Source organism: Kryptolebias marmoratus, linkage group LG16 (assembly GCF_001649575.2).
Source record: "Kryptolebias marmoratus isolate JLee-2015 linkage group LG16, ASM164957v2, whole genome shotgun sequence".
In the NCBI taxonomy this organism is placed as follows: Eukaryota; Metazoa; Chordata; class Actinopteri; order Cyprinodontiformes; family Rivulidae; genus Kryptolebias; species Kryptolebias marmoratus.
In genome coordinates, this window is record NC_051445.1 from 24,895,547 (window position 1) to 24,915,974 (window position 20,428).

The following is a 20,428-nucleotide window of genomic DNA, read 5'->3' on the forward strand; positions in this document are numbered from 1 at the left end:
GTATTCGCGATCTCGTTCTTTCGGTCACTACCCAAAGCTCGTGACCATAGATGAGGGTAGGAACGTAGATCGACCGGTAAATCGAGAGCTTCGCCTTTTGACTCAGCTCTCTCTTCACCACGACAGACCGGTACAGCGCCCGCTACAGTTGGTTTTGTAGTTTGATTTAATTGTATTTGTGTTTAGTTATTTTCTTGTTCGTATTTAGAGATTTCTTGTACTAAGTATGTTTTATGTTAGTTTTTTCCTTGTGTTAATTGCCAATTGTGTTTGTTCTTTTTCTTCTTCTTTTTAATGGTGGCTAGCAAACCAATTGAAAGGTACATTACTGCCACCTACTGAGCTGGAGTGTAAACAGGAAACAATTGGGTTTTGCTTTTTAGGAAAACAAACTTGAGATTTGCTGACAGACAGTTTAAAACCCCATGTATTGGACCATGTCTCAACTTCATTTATTGCAAGCTGCATTTTTTCCTTAATGTAATCTTGCCCTCATGTTTCCCTGTCATTCCTGTATTCAGTGTCCCACTCTCACCTGCACTCTGTCTACTGTTTACCTCAGGTGTTCACCTTGTATCACTGTTGTACTGTTTGCTTCTTTGTCTTACCAGAATCTTAGTTTGGTCATTATGTCTTTAATTCTTTGTGCGCTCCCTGGATTTTGTGTTTTCAGTTTTTACTGCCCTGTCAGCCTTTTGTTCTTTTAAAGTTTCAGTTTTGTCGAGCTTTGAAAATAAGGCATCCAAACCCAATGAAACGGCACTACTGTCTAATTTTTAAAAACCACAATCTGCTCAGTGTTGATAGTTTTATTAAGTTTTCTTACATCAAACTAATTTTTATGTGAATAACTTTGCTCCGGCTTTACTTTGTCCATATGTAACAAAAACAAACACAGACAAAATCTCAAATTGACGATTAGCAAAAGGTAAATGCAGACTGATATCCTGAAATTCTACATTCGGTCAGTCATCTTTTTAGTAAAACGGGCACTTTTGGAATGCATTAACAACATAAAAAATTTAAAAAACTGACTGATTTGAAATTGTTTAAAAATGAAGTGAATGTGTGGAGATATGTGACAAGAAACTGGCAACTCTCTGGGAATGAGTCGAGGACTTGGAAAACCGGAGTCGGAGGAACAATGTGAGAATGGTGGGACTGAAAGAAGACAAAGAAGAGAGAGGGAAGGTGCGTGAGTATGTGGAGGGGATCATGGCTCGGGGGTTCGGCCTCACGGGCGGCGAGTTCGAGGTGGAGCGGGCCCATCGCTCACTTGCGCCCAAGCCAGATGTCAATAAACCACCCCGGACCATCCTGGTTCGGTTTCTGCGCTCATCGGCTCGGGATAAGGTGCTGCAGATGGCCAAAGAAAAGCGTGGGCTGGAGTGGGAAGGCTGCAAATTATCTTTCTTTGAGGACCTGTCGAAGGAGCTGGTGGAGAAACGGAGAGCTTTCAACACTGTAAAGAAACGCCTCCGGGAAATGGAGGTGAAACACCGACTGCTGTTTCCAGCAACGCTCACCTTCACCTGGAAGGGAGAACGGAAGACATTCCGGGACAATGCAGAGGCTGAAAGGTTCCTGCAACAAGCTAAGTGAAAAACAGGTGTTACTGTTTGAGGTGTATAATTATCAAAAACATTATGTAAAGTTTACGTCGGTTGTGTGTCGGAGTTCGGATGGCTGTGTTGCCTAAGGACGATTTTCAGCGTGTCTCACGGACCAAGTTTAATTAGAGGGTTAAGGACAGGACTAAAAGCAGCAACATGTTCTTTGTTGCTTTGCTGAGTTCTATGTTGTCTTTATTTTTTTTTCTTTTGCACCAGGTCAGTTTATTTAAGTTTGAGAATGCTGTTAATATTAGTTATTATTCTGATGTATATGTACCTCGTTAAGTGGCAGATCAAATCACGCAAAGTATACCAGATAGCAAAGGATGCCTAAGGGATATATCAACATAATATCGTGGAATATTAATGGATGTGGGCATCCAATTAAAAGACAAAAAGTTTTGACTTATCTAAAATCCAAAGGGGCTGATATTGCATTCATTCAAGAATCGCATATAATTGGGGATGAAGAAGCTGCTAAGTTCAAAAGAGGTTGGGTGGGTAAAGTGTACCACAGCTCATATTCAAGTAAACGAAATGGTGTAATGATTCTTGTTAATAAGAACATAAGTTTTGTTATGCTTAAACAACACAATGATAAGGAAGGACGCTTCATATGTGTTGAAGCCTTGCTGAATGGAACTAGGACTGTCCTCTGCAACATTTATGCACCTAATCTGGAAGAACCCGACTTTTTTCATGAAATTAATAGTATATTAGGAAACACTGAGGGCCATATTGTTATGGGGGGCGATTTCAACCAGGTGATGGATGGATTTATTGACAAAAGTATGCTAAGGGGGAAACTGTCACCTAAGGATAGGGCTGCAATCCAAATGCTAGCCCAGGACTGGAATCTGGTTGATATATGGAGACTGGTAAACCCACGTGAGAGAGAATATACTTTCTACTCTCACAGCCATAAAATATATTCTAGAATTGACTTCTTCTTAATATCTAATAAACTAGTGGAGTCAGTAATGGGCTGTGAAATAGGACCAATTATTATAAGTGACCATGGTATAGTGGAAATACATATAGACTTCAATGTGGAAAAAGAAAGGAAGGGACGTTGGAGACTTAATACTATGCTACTCCAGAATGAGGCATTTAGTAACTCTATTTTGGAGGATCTTAATTTTTTTCTCCAAGTAAATATTGGCTCCACGGATAATATGGCCTCTGTGTGGGAAGCGTCGAAAGCATATATGCGGGGAAAATTCATTGCGTATACATCAAAAATTAAAAAAGAAAACACTGGGAAAGAAAAAACGTTGGAAAAAGAAATATGTTTGCTAGAGAAAAAAATAGCACGGAATTACTCAAATGATCTATATCAAACACTTTGCAATCTTAAATATCAGTTACATGAACTATATAACAAAAAAGCTGAATATGCCTTGTTTAGACTTAAAATTAAATATTACGAAGGTGGAGAAAAAAGTGGCAAATTACTAGCGAGACAACTTAAACAACAAGATAACTCCAACAACATTCCGCTAATTAAGAAAGATGGTAAAACATTCACCGCAACCAAAGACATAAATAGGATCTTTGAAGAGTTTTATAAGAACCTTTACACATCTATTGATAAACCTGACACGGAAGAAATGAATGCTTTTTTCTCATCATTGAAATTGCCTAATATCTCCAATGAACAAAGAGAAGAATTAGATTCTCCTATCACTTTAGAAGAAATTAAAGCTACGATTTTGTCTATGAAACCTGGGAAATCACCGGGCCTGGACGGCTTTCCAGTTGAATATTATAGAAAATATATTGACACCATAGCCCCAGTGTTGCATGATGTATATAGAGAAGCCTTTGAATCAGGCTTTTTACCCGACACTTTCAATGAGGCTCTGATATCACTTATTCCAAAAAAAGACAGAGATGTTTCAGATCCATCTAACTTCAGACCTATTAGTCTCATAGGAGTAGATTGCAAAATATTAACAAAAACACTAGCATCACGGTTAGAAAAAGTACTTCCGCATATCATAAATGAAGACCAGGTAGGCTTTATCAAGAACAGGTCCTCAATCGACAATATGAGAAGGCTTACTCATCTAATACATCTGAATCGCTCTAATCCAGTCCCCGTTGCGGCGTTCTCTTTAGATGCTGAGAAAGCCTTTGACCGTGTGGAATGGGGGTTTCTTAAAACGACACTTCTGAAATTTGGATTTGGGTCTAGGTTCTGCAAATGGGTTGAAATATTATATTCTAAACCAAAAGCAGTAATTATGACGAATGGTCAGTTGTCCAAATATTTTCATCTTTCCAGAGGGACAAGACAGGGCTGTGCATTATCCCCATTGCTTTTCACGCTGGCTGTGGAACCATTAGCAGTGGCGATAAGAGTCAACCCAAGAATTAAAGGAATTCATGCAGGAGGAAAAGAGCACAAGTTGCTTATGTATGCGGATGACATCTTAGCTATTATAGCAGATCCAATTGTCTCTATTCCAGCCCTATTACAGTGTGTTGAATCATATTCAAAGCTTTCAGGATACAAGATTAACTGGAACAAATCTGAGTGTATGCCCATATCCCAAACATGTCACTCAAATGATATTACACCATTTAACTTTAGATGGATCCCCTCGGGTATGAAATATCTGGGTATACGACTCCACTCGAATCTAGAGGAAATAATGCTACTGAATATGGAACCACTTCTTCAGAAGATAAAAACTAATCTTGATAAATGGGCAAAATTGAAACTTTCTTTATGGGGAAAGGTGAATGTAATAAAAATGGTGATAGCCCCACTATTCAATTATGTGTCCATGATGGTACCAGTTGACATCCCCTCTCAGGTCTACAAACAGTATGAGGCTTATGTGAAGGACTTCCTTTGGGACAAGAAGAAACCCAGAATTAGCATTAAGAAAATGTGGTGTACAAAGGATGCAGGGGGCATGGCCCTCCCTAACGTAAGACTATATAATCTCGCATTTGAAATGGCTAGGTTGTCCAAGTATTTTGAAAAGGGAGAAACAAAGCTGAGCTGGATGAATATTGAAGAAGAATTAGTTAACCCCTTCAGACCAATGGATATCCTTTCCCATGGTAAAACGGATAATAGAAAACCTCTGCCCACAAATCCGATATTAGCACATTCTAAATTAGTATGGAAGGAGATGCATAAAATATGTAGAATATCACATTCGAAACAGTTGTACTCCTCACTGTGGTTGAATCCATCCATCTGTATTGGAAGGAAAACTGTTTACTGGGAACAATGGCTTATGAAGGGAATACGTACTGTGAATGATTTGTATGCAGACGGGGTTTTTATGTCTTTTTCAGATGTCATGCTGAAATACAATATAAAAAAGGATAGTTTCTGGAAATATTTACAAATTAGAGACTGTATTATTAGAGACGAATTCATACATAAGGATAATCCAGTACAGGAATTTATGGACTCATGTAGAATTAAATATAAGGCGTCCACATTTTACAAGCTGTTTAATAGTATGCAAAAGGATGTATGTAAAAGTCTGGGGATTGTCTGGCAGAGGGACCTTGGCTGTATTTTTAGTGATGAAGAATGGCTGAAAGTGCTGTCAAATAATGGGAAATATATTAAAGAATCAAGAGGGAAATTTACGCACTATAAGATGGTACATAGATTTTATTTCACCCCATCCAGACTCCATAGAATGGGTCTGCTTACCAACAACCTATGTTGGAAATGCAAAACTGAACCAGGAACCTTTATACATGCGATCTGGGAATGTAAATTAATTTCCCCATTTTGGAAGACAGTATTGCAACACATTGGAAAATGGATAGGTGTGGGGATACCGATGTCACCAAGACTCTGCTTATTGGGGGATCAAACAGTGATACCTAATATGTCGAAACACCAAAACACTGTGGTGCAGGTGGGGACGGTCACGGCTGCCAGAATAATCCTCAGACTGTGGAAATCTCCAATCGCTCCGAATGTTAGGAGCTGGTTGGAATTAATGCTGGAAATAGTGTCATATGAACAAATGCTGGCCAAACTAAATGATGACATGGAGAACTTCAAGAAATCCTGGAACTGTTTCCTCTCCTGCAACATTGGGACAAGTAAACTTCTATGATGACCGGTTGCTTTAGAAAATACTGCTGAGTGACTACATCTGTTTATTATATTTGTTTCTGCCAACATCGAGGATATTTAATCTTTTGTGAAACTTTTATTGATTTGGTATGCACCGACCTGGTTTTTTTTTTTTTTTTGCTTTGTTTTATTTGTAATTATTATTTTTTTTGTTTGTTTTTGTTTTATGAGGGTGTGGGGAGGGCTGGGAAAGGTTGTAAACATGTTCTGAAACAACAATAAAAACTTTAATAACGAAAAATGAAGTGAAGAACTGGTTGAAATAAAATCAAATGTACGTTCATTGACCACCGTATAGGTTATTAGATTAGTTACACACAAACTCAGGCTGGAGTTTATTAGATATTGCAACTTTCAATATTATAATTGCATTGTAAATTGTAATTGCCATTACATAATATGATACTTTAACCTGTCACAATGGCCTGATTGCATTGAAAGAAAGAAAGAAAGAAAGAAAGAAAGAAAGAAAGAAAGAAAGAAAGAAAGAAAGAAAGAAAGAAAGAAAGAAAGAAAGAAATATTCTGCCTTCATGTCTGCATCCAGGGTCTTAAAAACTACACTTCCTTAACACCTTTAATTAAATTAACAGCCTGTAGGTTTCTAACAGGCCAGATAACCTGGGTGAATTAGTAGCTAACATCCCTTTGACAAATTCCCAACATTAATATACAACAGAATGGTAAATGGCCCAAGCTTATGTGGAGTCTTTTTAACCTCTCCAGGTTTTGCAAAGCCCTTTATATTGTTTCTCATTCACACACACAGCACGTCCAGTGCTTTCTGGTATAATAACACTCTATTTGCAGCACTTTTATATAATCATACACCAATAAAAATACACTTCAGCACGCAGCAGGGGCTGGGAATCAAACCCCCGACTCTCCGACTGGAGGACGACTCAATCTCAGTTTGTGGTCTAATGACGCCACAATAATAAATTCACATTTTGCCCATAAAAGATTCTGAAATGTATTGTAGATGAGTAAAATGTTGACAAACAGGATCACATTAAAAAGTAAAAATCTTTTTAGTTTTCTTTAGCAATCAGCATAGCAAGGACTAATAAACTAATGGATGATTTATGATAAATTAAAGGAAGTTTAGCCTGACTTACTCCGGAGTGAAAATGTTGCCAAAAGCTATGGAGTTAGTGATCCTGGCAGAAAGCTGATAATAGTGTCAGTGAATGATATCTAATGAGTTATTGCGCCAGGAGTGACGGGGAGGAGACCGGCAAACCTTGACTGCCAGTCTTTGTGTGACGTAAACACCTCTGCACAGAACAAAAACCGCCTTCACCAACCCCAACACAAGCGTCTCAATGAGGTGGGAGCTTCGCAAAGAGTGGAGAGTGGAGGGAGAGGGGCGGAGGTGGAGGAGGAGGAGGAGGAGGAAGGGGATCCAGGAGTTAAAGGAGGGGATCATCCCAACCTGAATATGAGAGATGGTGGAGGTGTGTGCGGGGGGAGAGTAAGAACAAAAAATGTGGCAGTTTTCCACAGAAAAAAGTGAGCATACCTTAAAGATTATGTGATAAAAAAAGTAGAGGAACAAAATTAACTGAAGTCACTTGAATACAACTAAAATACATACTTTGGCAAATCAGAATGACTTTTGTCTTGTCTTTATTCAATAAACTGTCTAATGTTCTTTAATCTAATGCCCTAAAATGCTCAAATATTACATTTCATAATTTGTGGGGTTACGAGATGTGATGATGGGACTCACCAGAGACTTGGAGCTTTGTTTGGAAGGTGGCTGAAACAGCCGCACGGTGGTGGGTGTTTCCTTCTCGATGGAGTGTCTCCTCTGGGGGGTCTGCCGCCTCTCTGGCTGAGGTGTGGAGGAGATGGGCAGGAACATGGGTGGAGCTGGTGGTCATGGACACAGGATAAGAAATGTAGAAGAAAGAAAATGAGTATAATGGCTGCTTTCGATAGAAATACATATTACAGACTGGTACATACCAGGTTCACACCTGGTACCAGGAAAGTACCAGGTATGTACCCTTTAAGTACCAGATACCAGATAAGTGACTTACCTGGTGTTGTACCTGACACTTACCTAGTACTTACCAGGTTCATAGCTGGTACCTACATACCTGGCACTTACAGAGTACTATCCTAATACTTACGTGGTACTTACAGGCTATGTACCTCATATGTACCTGGTACTTTCCCGGTACATATTTGGCACTTGCTGGGTATGTACCCTGATACTTACATGGTTCTTATCTGGTAAATACAGGTATTTACCCAGTACTTACCAGGTACATATCCGATACTTATCAAGTACGTACCCTGAGACCTACATAGTTCTTTCCTGGTACTTATAGACTATGTACCTTGTATGTACTTGGTAGTTACCTAGTATGTATCAGGTACCTGGTATGTACATACAGCCCTACATACTGGGTTGTAATTTCTATTGCTGCACTGGTTTTAATTAAAAAATACAAGGAACAGACTCAGGAAATCATAGCCAGTGAGGTTGTAACTCTTAAAACTAACCATTCACGATCAGGCTGTGGTTTTGTTAACAAGGTAATGCAGATGTGATGACAGTCGTGGAAATTTTTCCTGACTCACTTTTCTTCCCCAGCACAGACTCTGGGGATGTATCATCCATCAGAGATGTCGCCACACTGGAGCTGCTCGCTGATGTTCGCCCAATCAGCTCATCCTGAATGTATAAATAATATGAACACTTCAGTCATCCTTTGCTCCACACGTGCAAGGTGCCAATTTAATTTTTTTTTTTTTTTTAAATCCACTTTCATCACACTGACACACTTACATCTGAGTCGGAGCTGTCCAGCTCGGCGAGGCTGGGAGCCTTCAGGAGTTTTTTCCTCTGAGGTACAGACTGAGAACCGGAGGGCTCTACTCTGGGAGAGGCTGATCCGTTACTCAGAGACAGAGTGCTGGACGTCCTCCGGCCCATGTATGGACTGAACTCGTCTGCACAGAGCCACACAGGACGGGGTCACTCAGACATATGGAGGAGAAGGATTGAGATGAATCCCAACATGCCTCCTCTTATGCTCTCTTGCATCTCTACTGAATCACATTTTGGCTTTGTGTTGTTTTATTTGTACTTATTTAATTTGTTTTTGGAAACAGCTATTAAATGGTAACGTTTTTCACTGAAGGGTTAAGAAAAAGGATGCAGTGAGACTTGTCACAGAGGACTGAGGTCTGAGATCCATCTGAGGGTTGAAGAGGATGGGAAGGATGTGTTAACTTGTTCTGAGGGGAGACAAAGACACAGGCTAGTGTTACACACAGAACATGGACACCTTTGCAATGAAACATAACTTTAAAAACAGGTTCCTTGTAAGTTTGAAACTAAGCACTCACTCTTGTGTTGACAAAAATCTAAAAAATAGAAACTGATCTACATCCCAAGGTGCCTGATTCCAGGGCACAATATTTATTATTTAAAGCAAAAAGAAAACCCAAAGACAGTTTAGAGGGATGGAGAAAATGAGTAAGAGAGAAGGAGGCAAGCAAATTCTGCAAAAGGGAAATTAATGCCACAAGTGAAATAGAAATACTAGTCTTTCAGCAACCAGACCTTTCTAAAACCCTCCCTCACAAGGTTTTTACCTGATCCTTTTAGGCATATTTGACATTTGTTTTAACCAAGTGTCAAAATTAAGGTATGCAACTAAGAAAAATATTAGTTTGTAGGCAGGCAGGGACATAGAAAAGGCCAAAAGGTTAAAGGCAAACAAGGCCTTCCAAACCACAGCGTTGCTCATACTTTACCTATTCCTGTACGGAACAAATCCTGTGGCATACTGCGAGTTTTGCCAAAACCTAAAAGGGAATATCTCTTTCATTAGGACAGCAACAAGTAGATTACATTATTCAAAATGCCAAATAATGTGATGCAAGCAACAGATCATTGTCTCAATTAAGCTTTTAATGCTCTTCCTGCTGGTTAAGTGCTTCTGGCTGCTCGAGCATATAAATAACTGGTAGGTGTCGAGGTGCGATGTCTCAGCCGTGGGTTGCATCCCTCATGTGTACAGGCAAGAAGATATTTTCAAATTGTTCTTCTTGCTGTGTTGCGTTCTGCTCTAATACTCTTAAAATCGGGGAAAAAGGTGGAGATAAATGTGCACTGTGAGCAGGCTAGAGTTAACAAATCGCAAACAAGAGCTTATCACTGACAGAAACACGCTGCAAAATGAAAGTGCATAGAGGGAAAGTTTACCCTAATAATTCCTAATAACCTAGAATGGTTACCTAATAATTCAAAAAAACAAACTGTCTCTGCACACTCCTGTGTGGGCTTTGAATAAACAGAGAAAACTCATATATATGTCTCTCTCTCTCTCTTAGATATATATATATATATGCCTTTTTTATCATTCAACCTCTTCTGTGCTGTGAGAAGCTGCTCAGGATGGTTGGCAGTGTCTACTGTCTCCTAGGATGATGACTATCTGTCAGAAAGGCCTCCGTATGCAGCTGGTGGAGCTCTCCTGTCTCATGGGCAGGTCAGAAACACAGGAATACCACAAGGGTCTGTCCTCTTACCAACACTGTTCGCTTTCTATATGTCAGAGTTTCAGTTTCAGCACAATTCTGAATCTTGCAGAAGGTCTTTGATGGCTCTGCAATGATTCAAGATATACCAGAGTTCAGAGAGCTGATGGGGAAACTTTGTAGGGGGGTCCTTCAAGAACCATCTGTCTAGATCGAAGAGATGTGCTTTCGAATGTTACACAAAGGAGTGACTAAAAGGACCAATGTGTTTGCTTTCGCACAGCCAGAGGAACACGGTGATTGCACATCACTTGACCGCTTGTCACTGTGGCTACGTCACTTAATTATATACGTATTCACTATCAGAAACAACAACAACTCTGTTGATTTTGAGTCTTTTGTTTATTTTTTAAATGAGAGTTTGAAAGAGCAAGGAGTTCTGGAAGCCACAGCCCATACAACCAATCAGTCTCCTTTATGCTGCACACATTCAGTGAAGAGCTCGCCATCGCTGACAACAACAAAATTTAAAGTTAGTTTCCTCTGCTGCAGTTTTAGGACGGCAGGTCCAGGAAAAGTGTTCAGTGCTCAGCCAACCAACGCACACATATGTGCTGAGAGCCCACACTGAGCCAAGAAAGATGTCATACTGTATTTCTGAGGCGTTAGTCCTAGTTTTAAACTTAAAACATGCTTGAACTGAACCTCAGTTTAGTCAAAAATGTTTTAAACCATTTCCTGACATCAGTTTTTGAGATCAAACATAGAAACTCAAGAGTCTTGATGCTCATTTAAACTGAGTCAAAGTGAAATAATTTCTTGGTATATATTTTGTATAATTTATTATAAATGGTGCATCAGGAGATCATTCTATCTATCTCCATTTGATAACTTAACCATTAAACAGCCCAACACTGAGTACATGATACATCACCAGGATGTTAGAGACACCGCAGCTTTAATCCTGGGACACATCCAGTATTTCTCGCTGAACGGGGCTCTCTAGGTACTGATTAAAACCTTCGTCATGTTGATTAAAGTGTCAGAGTTTGAAGCATTGCCCTGTAAAATAACTGCTCTCACTAAAGAGGGAAGATTGAACACACAGACACACGCAGATCGTTGGACAACATGGATGACGGAGCGTGAAGTAAAGCTTGTGTTGTGATGGGACGCTGAGTTCAGTAGGAGAGGATGTGGAGGACTGCGGAACTCTGATTTGTCTGCTTCAGCAAATCATATCTTCAAGTTTAACAAAAAAAAAAAAATCAATTTCTGGTAGGATACAGCATATCAGAACACACTGTGCTTTTTATAGATCAGGATGCTGGACACTAATTCCATCCCAAAAGTCCCTGTGGTGCATGAAGGTCGCTTTTGTGTAAAGTTGATGATACTTAAGGAACTCAGGTGGCACTTCCTCTGCTGGATGACCCTTTCACTCTTTAATTGTAAGGCTGGCAACAAACTTCTCCCTCGGAGTCACATTACAGCACTTAGTGAAAGGGAGTTTAATGATAAAAGGCAACAGACTTTCTTTTTGGATGTTTCCAGCATGTTTTAATGTCATGAGAATGATCAAAAGAACAAAAAACGAAGATTTGTTATTTATTGGGATAACAGTAGGGTATGTGGATGTATTCCAGGATATCTATACTCAAAAATACTTAAAGCTGGGACAATATCCTGAAATTTAGCTGAATAGAGTTGCAATTAAACTTTCACTTTCAATTAATTTATTATCTAAACTCAAATTTCAAGAGCAGTGACATCCTGTGATGTGATGTGATCTGTTCCAGCCAGGCAGAGAGACGATTATTATTCTTCCTTTAGGACACCCAAATGTTAATGAGACCAAGGGTTTAAAAAAATGAAGGGAAGTATTATGCATGTTGTAAATCTAGCTAATGCTGGTATTAATAACTCTTAGCTCTGATTGTTTTTTGTAGAATGAATCTGTGCTGCATATTGTCCAGATAGGGTTTCTATTTGAAAGAAGATTCATGATTTTTTTAAGCCTAACTTAAGAATACGTACCCTCTAAGGCAGTTTAAATGTGAAGTCAAAGGCCTCGCTTTAAACAGACACTAACATTTAGCAGAAACTATAAGATCATAGCTTGAATCTATTTTGAACAAAAGTTATAAACCGATGGATCTGTCTACACTCATCTTTATAAAAGCTCTCCTGGTACAACCACATCATCCCCCCCCCCCCGATCTCAGTTTGGACAGTTTGGACAAGCCCGCATCCAAAGCAGATTTTGCCATTTTGAAACAATTCCAGTCTTCCATGCAAACACTTCTATATAAACCTTTCAGCAGAATTATTATGAAATTTGTGTCAGAAGTGCTACAGCTTGCTGCTGCCACCTCTATTTGTGCATATATATATAAATGTAAATAACAGTATATAAGGAAATTGGCCGCGGTGTAAAAGGTCTATAAAATAGTGTTTGCTGCTCAACAACATTTTGGTGACTGGAGGCATTTTTAGACTTTAATCTTAGCTGCGGTCGGACTAGCTGTTAACTCTTCGGTCCTGTCAGAATTCAACTCTATTTCTTCAAACTGAGGCTGTTCAAAGAGCTAGCTACAGCAGGTAAGATATTAATTGTTTATAACTATTCACAGAACCCAACTTCAAAATATCTCATTAAAATCTCATTTTCACTCCATTTTTCCCTCCTTTTGTTCTTTTTTAGGAACTGGGAGAAGTATTTTCCCTTCAACTGCTAAGTTCTCCTTTATGTTTGCCACCTAGCTTTTAGTTTGTTGCTGGGCAGAAAACATAAAGCTTTATTAGAGTTTTTGCACAGAAAACATAGCCTGCCACAGCTAAAGATACTGGAGTTTGTAGGCCATAAAACCAAAATCCGAGGTGAAAAACACTCAGCTATAGTTTGTTAAACCTTAGTGCGTTCTTAAAGATATTTCATGGCCTTCTAAACATCTAAAATACTGAGTAGAATTGCTTTAACTAATTTTATGCTTTAATTACATCAATTTTTCATTTGGTGGTTAACTGTTAAATGTTAAGTTAATCAAATCTGAGTATACTGAGCAACAATAATATGTCCTCCATCTAAACGGTTTTCTTCTTTAGTTTTCTCAGAGTATCCATTGGACGCATCCTCCTACTGATCAGTTTCCCACTTCTCCATGTTTCACCTCCACAACGCAACAACCAACCACCACCAAACACAGAAGCATGACATGAGGTGTGTATGCCGAGAGTGCTGTGTGCGTGTGTCTGTGTGTGTGTGTGTGGCCATGTATTTGTTACATTGTGGGGACAATTTTCCTAACATATACTACCTTGTGAGGACCAACTGCTCCTTGTGGGGACCAAAGCCTGGTCCCCATGAGGAGAAATGATGTTTTTGGGTTAGGGGTTAGGTTTAGGACTAAGGTGTGAATTGAGTTTAGGTTTGGTTTAGGGTTAGGTATGTACTGGTAATGGTTAGGGTCAGGGTTAGGCTGTAGTTAGGGTGTAGAAATGAATGGAAGTCAATGGAAAGTCCCTGCAAAGATAGAGAGACATAACATGTATGTGTGTGTGTGTGTGTGTGTGTGTGTGTGTGTGTGTGTGTGTGTGTGTGTGTGCAGCAGATGAGCAGCCACCACATAGCAGATAACAGAAGGAGACAAAAAGCCAGGTAAGCAGCGGGAGAGACTTTACCTGACGCATCAAAACTGAAAGACATGCTAAGTGGCCGAATTACTGCAAAGAGAAACAGCCAGGGCATGGGACGGTTACTGCTGGTGAATTAGGTGACAAGTTAAGGCAAGACTTAAAAACACACAAAGTAAAGCAATCTGCTTGTATTTGGCAAATAATGCTGGGAAACATCATGTTGTCTGCTTTCACATCACAAAGATTTTATGTCTTCTGTGATGATAAATTTCAAAGAAGCCACAGCCAGTGATGAGAGTTTACTGTCATTCAAATACAGCAACAGTCTTTTTTTTTTTACTGCTGTTCAGCTGAATTCATGGCAGCTGCATCAACAAATCAGTCTGCACTTTTTCTACATTATGGGTAACTGGGTAATCTCTCCAAAAAGCAACCATGTTGTTTTTATGGTCAATCAGTCACAGCATGGGCATGTTTACACCGTCTAAAACAACTCAGACCAGAAATCAGTGTTTATAACCTTAAATGTCTCTGTAAAGAACAACCATCTGATGTAACAGTGACACAACGTAAAAGTGTAGGAAATGCAAAATGGTTGAACTTCACTCTTAGTTGGGCCACTTCTGGCTAGTTATTAACTCACCTCCCCTTTGACATGGGGTGCTTTCTAAACAGCTATAAGAACTTTTAGCTCCACTTGAAATGGTTACTGGGACGTATGTATTTGCTTTTGCACCACCAGGACAACACCGTGCAACCCTCAGCTGATGGTCAGCACAGCCACATTCACCACCAACAACAATACAGGACTCCACGCTTGGAGCTGTGTTGTGGGCCTTAAAGTTGAGTTTGAATGAGTGCCACAAACACTCAGAAGGAGGAGTTACAGGAGCGTCCAAAGACAGCAAACAACAAAACCAGTGAAGTAGATTCTATTTTAGTTTTGGGAATGCAGTTTTAACATGATGCGCCAGTCAACATAAGCTTATGGACCAATCACATCCCTCTTGGGAGACCCTAGTGAGTCCCAAGACGACTCTTACTCTGAAACAGAAGCTAAAAGAAACCCAATTAAATGTAGTTATAAGACCTACGAATGGACACAATACTGCCAGCGTGCAAACAAAAACAAACAAAAATGTGACAAACACCTCAAATAGTTCTAAGTACTGTGAGTTGGTAATTTTTTCCCTGGTTCATCAAACTGAGATCCACTCGACTGCAATCTGCTGCACGTAAGATGCTGACTGTTAATAAGAACTTCAACTAAATTTTAAAAAATCTTTTAATGGGCCTCTTTTATTAACAATTTCAGACCTGTTTTGTATTTTACAACCAAAAACAGTCAAAGTCGTAGCACAGGTCCTCTTCTAGTAACATTTAGCAACTTTTTTCACAGGCCTTAGATACATGTCATTAAAAATCAATGTCAGCACTTATTTTCACAATTCCTTTGGATGAATGCAGTCAACCAAAGAGAGACTCTGCTGACCCTGACACATAAAACGATAAAAATTTCATGTCTCATAGGCTCCACAAACGAGTGGACGCAGTAACCATGAATTCAGCTTTGGTGTAAAAGAAATGCAGACACTTAGCATTATTTTCTGATCAACTTTCATTCTACTGCAAACAATACAGTCGATAAAACACTTACAGGTATGAGCAGCAGGGTTACTTATAAATGGTTAGGCAACATCAACTACAGTAGCTGAAAGCAGAGGCACATTTAGTGGTGTAGTAAAGCTTCAAATAAACTGAAGCTGCTCGAAATAATAAAGCTGCTTCTTCTGGGTTCAACTTAAACCTTTACAGTGAAATGTGACGGTGTGTGCTGGAGAGTGTGAATGTGTGTGTGTGAAGCAATATCATAAATTTCAAATTCAAACCCAAATGAAGCGTTTTCTTACCCAGCCTTCCCCTGCGCATCATGTCAGGTGACACCGGGCGAAGTTTCCTTTCAGCCTTGATCTCCTCCAGGATCCGCTCGTGCAGAGTCGGAGGAGGCTGAGTCTGAGGCTTAAGCTTACGAGCTGACACCTAACACAAAGTGACGGCGGGGGAAAGAAAAATCACCAGGGTGGAGTGGAAAAACTGACACGAATGGTTTGTAGTCTGTAGGACTGCTCCTCACCACTTCATAGTGTCTCTGCAAAGAAAGGATCCAACCTATTCTAAGCTGAAGTCTGTGCTATTAAAGGGCACTTACAGGATTGAGAGGCGGTCTGGACCTGATGAACTCCAGGATGACTTCATGAGCACTTTTCTTTAACCTCGGTGGGATGTCTCCATTGACCTGAAAAACAAAGCAAAATATAAAAACGCACACATGAAATAAGAAACGCTGTAGCTTCAACACATAATCGAGTAATTTGCTCTAGGTAAAGACATGTTTAAAGTTAACTAAGGTAAAATAAATAAAATGAAAAACTGAAAAATGTGCATTTAATGGGTTTTAAAACGTGCCCAGTGTTGGTGAGGTTCTGATGTGAGGAGAGCGGATGTTCTCAGGTCAACCAGGAGCATTTAGACAGATGATTTTAGTAAAGTTGAGGGAATATGCAACTACAGGTGGAAAGTGTACTGAAATACTCAACTCAAGTAAAAGTACAGTTACTCCATTGAACTTTTACTCAAGTACAAGTAAAGTTAATTGTTTAAAACTCTATTCAAGTCAACAGTAAGGCATTAAACATTTACTTTGAGGAAAAGTTACTTATTACATTTTTGGTTGTTTTTTTGTTTTTTTTTACAGTGGGAAGGCGTCCCCTGCGGATCACGAAGGTCAAGAGGAACATTACTTTGTCAAACGAGCTCTTACATAAAATAAGAGCCTCACAATAAAAGGACAAGCTTTCAAAGATCCCCTCCATCCATAAGGCAAACACTGTTTTACCAACAGAAACAAAGTCATGTGAACAGAAATACCTAACAGCAACCATGACACTGACCATGACTTTGCGCAGTTTGTAGCGTTTGGACCTGATGTCGTCCATGAGCATCTCATACGGAGTCAGCTGGTACTCGATGGGCAGAGGGTTGTACTGACGCTCCTGGACCTTCTTCAGTTTGACTCCTTCTCGGAGGTCCCTCATCACTTGAACCCAGAATCGAGCCTGACAGAAAAAGCAAACTTTAGCACAGCAAAATGTCCCACAAATCCTCTTGAATTCAGAATGAATTATGAAGAAGGGAGTTGTTCTATCCATGTATGTACTGAGAAGTTGTTTTTTTTAAATCACTTCCTATCTAGAATGGTATATACTTCTACATAGATGTCTGAATGCTATATTGAATGATATATTGTATTAAAATGGTTCTGAGGTTCTTCCTCTTCAAAAATAAAAAAAAAAAAAAAAAACAGTAGAAAAATGAGTTTAGGCTGGAGATCTAAGATTAGAGGTCTGGTTTCTTACCCAGTCAGCATTCTGCAGCTCATTCAGGTCTCTGACAGGCTCCTCGGATGACTCCTCCTCCATCTTACGAAGGTTCTGGTGGAAACACAGAACAGGTCAGACATGTTAGGCTCTGCGTCCTTCAGGAAAGCAACATTATTTTCCTAATTCTGGATACTGGATTCTGTTCAGGCTTGGTCAAAAGACAGCTACAGTGTCAGGATATGGGTTTTTGTTGTTTTTTTTCTTTGTAATTTCTTTTGCATTTTTGGATTATTGTTTTCATGTTTTATCTTTGTTTGGTGTTTACCTTCTGTGTTCTTTCATCATTCACTTCTCCTCTGTCTGCACTTGTTTACTTGCCACGCCCATCTCCACCTGCCTACACTTGTAATTACTCACCTGTGCCCACTTCTCATAATTATCCCTCTGTCTTTAAAACCCGGTCACTTTCTCCATTCCCTCGCTGGTTCATCGTCTCCGTTCTTTGTCTATTGTTCATGGTCTCTGGTCTCTTGTCTCTCGCCTTGCCGTTTTGTATTTTGTTTGGTTACGTTTTTCTTCCCCGTCAGCTTTTTGTTTTTGTTCATTCTTTAGTTAATAAATTAGTTTTTTTTAAGATGAGTCTGCACTCTGGGTTCGCCTCCTTCTCCACGCCGCATGACATACGGTGGGTTGCAGAAGTATTCTTTCAACTTTGTTGCTTTACAAACTGGGATATAAATGGATTTTCACCTCGATTATAAGCAATGGACCTGCACAAAATACCTCAGATTAACAAAGGTGTACGGGGAAAAAAAACTGTTGTAAATATTTCTAAAATAAAATTTATAAAAGTGAAAAATGGTGTGTGTATAAGTATTCTTTTACCCCCTTTGATTTGAAGCCCCATCTTCAGAAGTCAAATAATTAGTTATTAGTGAGGTTACCTCAGTTCATATACAGCTGTTCTCATAGCCCCCAGAGTCAACATCAGTGTAACCCATTTTAGTAGTGTGGGTTACCATCAAGCAAGAGACATCATGAAGACCAAGGAACTTCACACAGGTCAGAGACAAAGTTACAGAGAAGTACAGATCAGGGTGGGAGTATAAGAAATAACCCATAATGTGAACATCTTATGGAACACCACTAAATCGATTATTAGAAACCAAAACTCACAAACTAAGCAAGGAGGACATTAACCAGAGACACATCCAGGAGTCCACTGATATGATAAGAGAGAGCTGGGCAGCTCTTCTACAGAAACTGCAGGATCTGTTCATAAACCACTATAAGCTGCACCAAACTGGGCTTCATTTAAAAAAGAGACACTGATTTAAAATAAAAAAGGCATAATTTGGAATTTCTTCTCCAAACAAGTAGAAGAATTTGCTGAGGTCAGATAAGCCTCCTTGTCCACCAAGGACAACGACATGTCTGGAGCAAACCTAACACCTCTCATGGTACTGGCAAAAATCCACCATCCCCACGCTGCTGGGATGTTTTTCATCAGCAGGGACTGGGAAATTGATCAGAGTAGTTATTCTTGAGGGAAACTTGTTGCAATCTTCCAGAGAAACTGTGACATAGGGTCACTATCTAGCAGAACAATAACCATAAAGACAGAGCTGAAGCAGGACTTCACTGGTTTATGGAGACTCAGTCAAAGCTCAGACCTCGGTCCAACTGAGAATCTCTGGTTTGATGTAAAGATTCCTGGGCACAAGCAGCAGAGCCCATCAAAGTAGAAGTAGCTGGAGCACTTTTGTCATGAACAATGGTCAAATGTTCAGTGGCTATCTGTACCAAGGTCGTGGAGACGAACCTGAAGAGACTTGATGCTAGAACTGCTGTAAAAGGTGGCGCCTCAATGCACTGATTTTGGGGAGTTAGAGTTATGCAAAACTCACTGTGTTTTCAGACAACCACTGCAGACAAGTCCTTTTTTCCCCATAAAGGCATTTAAGGCGTGAGGTAAGAATCCAAATGTCCACAATATTCACTCCTGTCTTCCTGCAGAGATTATCTAGTCAGCTCCCAAATAGAAGCCAGATACTCTGAACATTTACAATAAGTGAGTTGTTCACTGAATCCTACTGCTCTGTGCAGATGTGCATATTGCTTTCCTTTCACTTACCAGTGTTGCTGATGGTACTGATATCAACACAAAAGCTAGTTCATATGAACTGCAGGCCAGTGGCTTTGCTGGAGTTTCTTGCTGTGCAAAGTTTAAAAAAAGATCAACTTTTCAAGCATCAGCAGGTTTAATTCAGTGCAATTCCTAATGTCAGATACGTTCACTGTCAAGCAGCAACACATCAAGTCCAGAGTTCAAAAAGAGTAAAGTATCGTCGTGTTATGAATTTGTTTCCAGAAAGATAAAAGAAAAGAAAAATTTGACATCCAGCTGGGTCATGTTTGCAGACACTGAATGGCTCAGTGGTCTCACTTCTTTCATCCTGACACCCGTGTGAACCTGCACAACGTGAAGCCATTACAGTGCTGTAACATCCTGCCAGTCTGACAGCATTTCTGTGGGAAACAGGGCGCTAATCTGCATTCTTCTGCTGCCTCTTCGACGTTCAACAGGAGATGTCAGTGTTTGTGTGTGAAACAGAGAGGAGAGCATTTTAAAGCGGCAGGCAGACACAAAAGATGTTGCCTCCGGTTCATATTTGTGGAGAGACAGTTCTTGTAACGAAACAACGAAATGGTTGATAAGACGGTCACAAGAGCCTGTCCAGCTGACTGTGGAATGAAAACCTCATACCCACATACAGACTGTTAACAACAAGCTGTATGTTGTCTTTTACTGCAGCTTTGACTGGCTCAGTGACGTAAAACAAGGCTAAAGGAAACATCTCATTTGGATAAGCGTCACATCTCCAGATCATTTTAAGGCCAATTGAGCAGTTGCAAAGTTGGAGCACGGGGTCATCTGTGACCTTGACCTTTGACCATGTCATCACCAAAATTTATTCAACATCTGTTCAATAGTTTTTAAGTAATTTTGGTAACAGACTGATGGACGGACAAACAAACAAAACAAACCAACCAACACTACTGAAAACATAACCTCTTTAGTTGAGGTAATAAAAGTAACCTAAGTAACTTTAGTAAGTACAGCTTGTTTAAACCTGCTTTTCTTTTCTTTCATTCATTTACTTTGGCAACACCTGAAAA

The 20,428-nt window shown here is 39.7% G+C and overlaps 1 protein-coding gene across 4 annotated transcripts in view; it reads right to left on the bottom strand.

Moving 5' to 3' along the window:
* spire1b (spire-type actin nucleation factor 1b) overlaps window positions 1–20,428 on the bottom strand; it is a 54,878-nt gene that overhangs the window by 8,499 nt on the left and 25,951 nt on the right. Inside the window, exons 5-13 of one of the 4 annotated variants that reach the window (XM_017413143.3) lie at window positions 17,285–17,359; window positions 16,820–16,984; window positions 16,078–16,164; window positions 15,779–15,908; window positions 13,914–13,955; window positions 9,507–9,557; window positions 8,533–8,696; window positions 8,325–8,418; window positions 7,465–7,607 (exon numbers count right to left, since the gene is read on the bottom strand). In XM_017413143.3, coding sequence (XP_017268632.1) covers window positions 7,465–7,607; window positions 8,325–8,418; window positions 8,533–8,696; window positions 9,507–9,557; window positions 13,914–13,955; window positions 15,779–15,908; window positions 16,078–16,164; window positions 16,820–16,984; window positions 17,285–17,359 — 951 coding nt within the window. The remainder of the gene's footprint in view (window positions 1–7,464; window positions 7,608–8,324; window positions 8,419–8,532; window positions 8,697–9,506; window positions 9,558–13,913; window positions 13,956–15,778; window positions 15,909–16,077; window positions 16,165–16,819; window positions 16,985–17,284; window positions 17,360–20,428) is intronic. The other 3 variants (XM_017413146.3, XM_017413145.3, XM_017413147.3) reach the window with 3 other exon arrangements.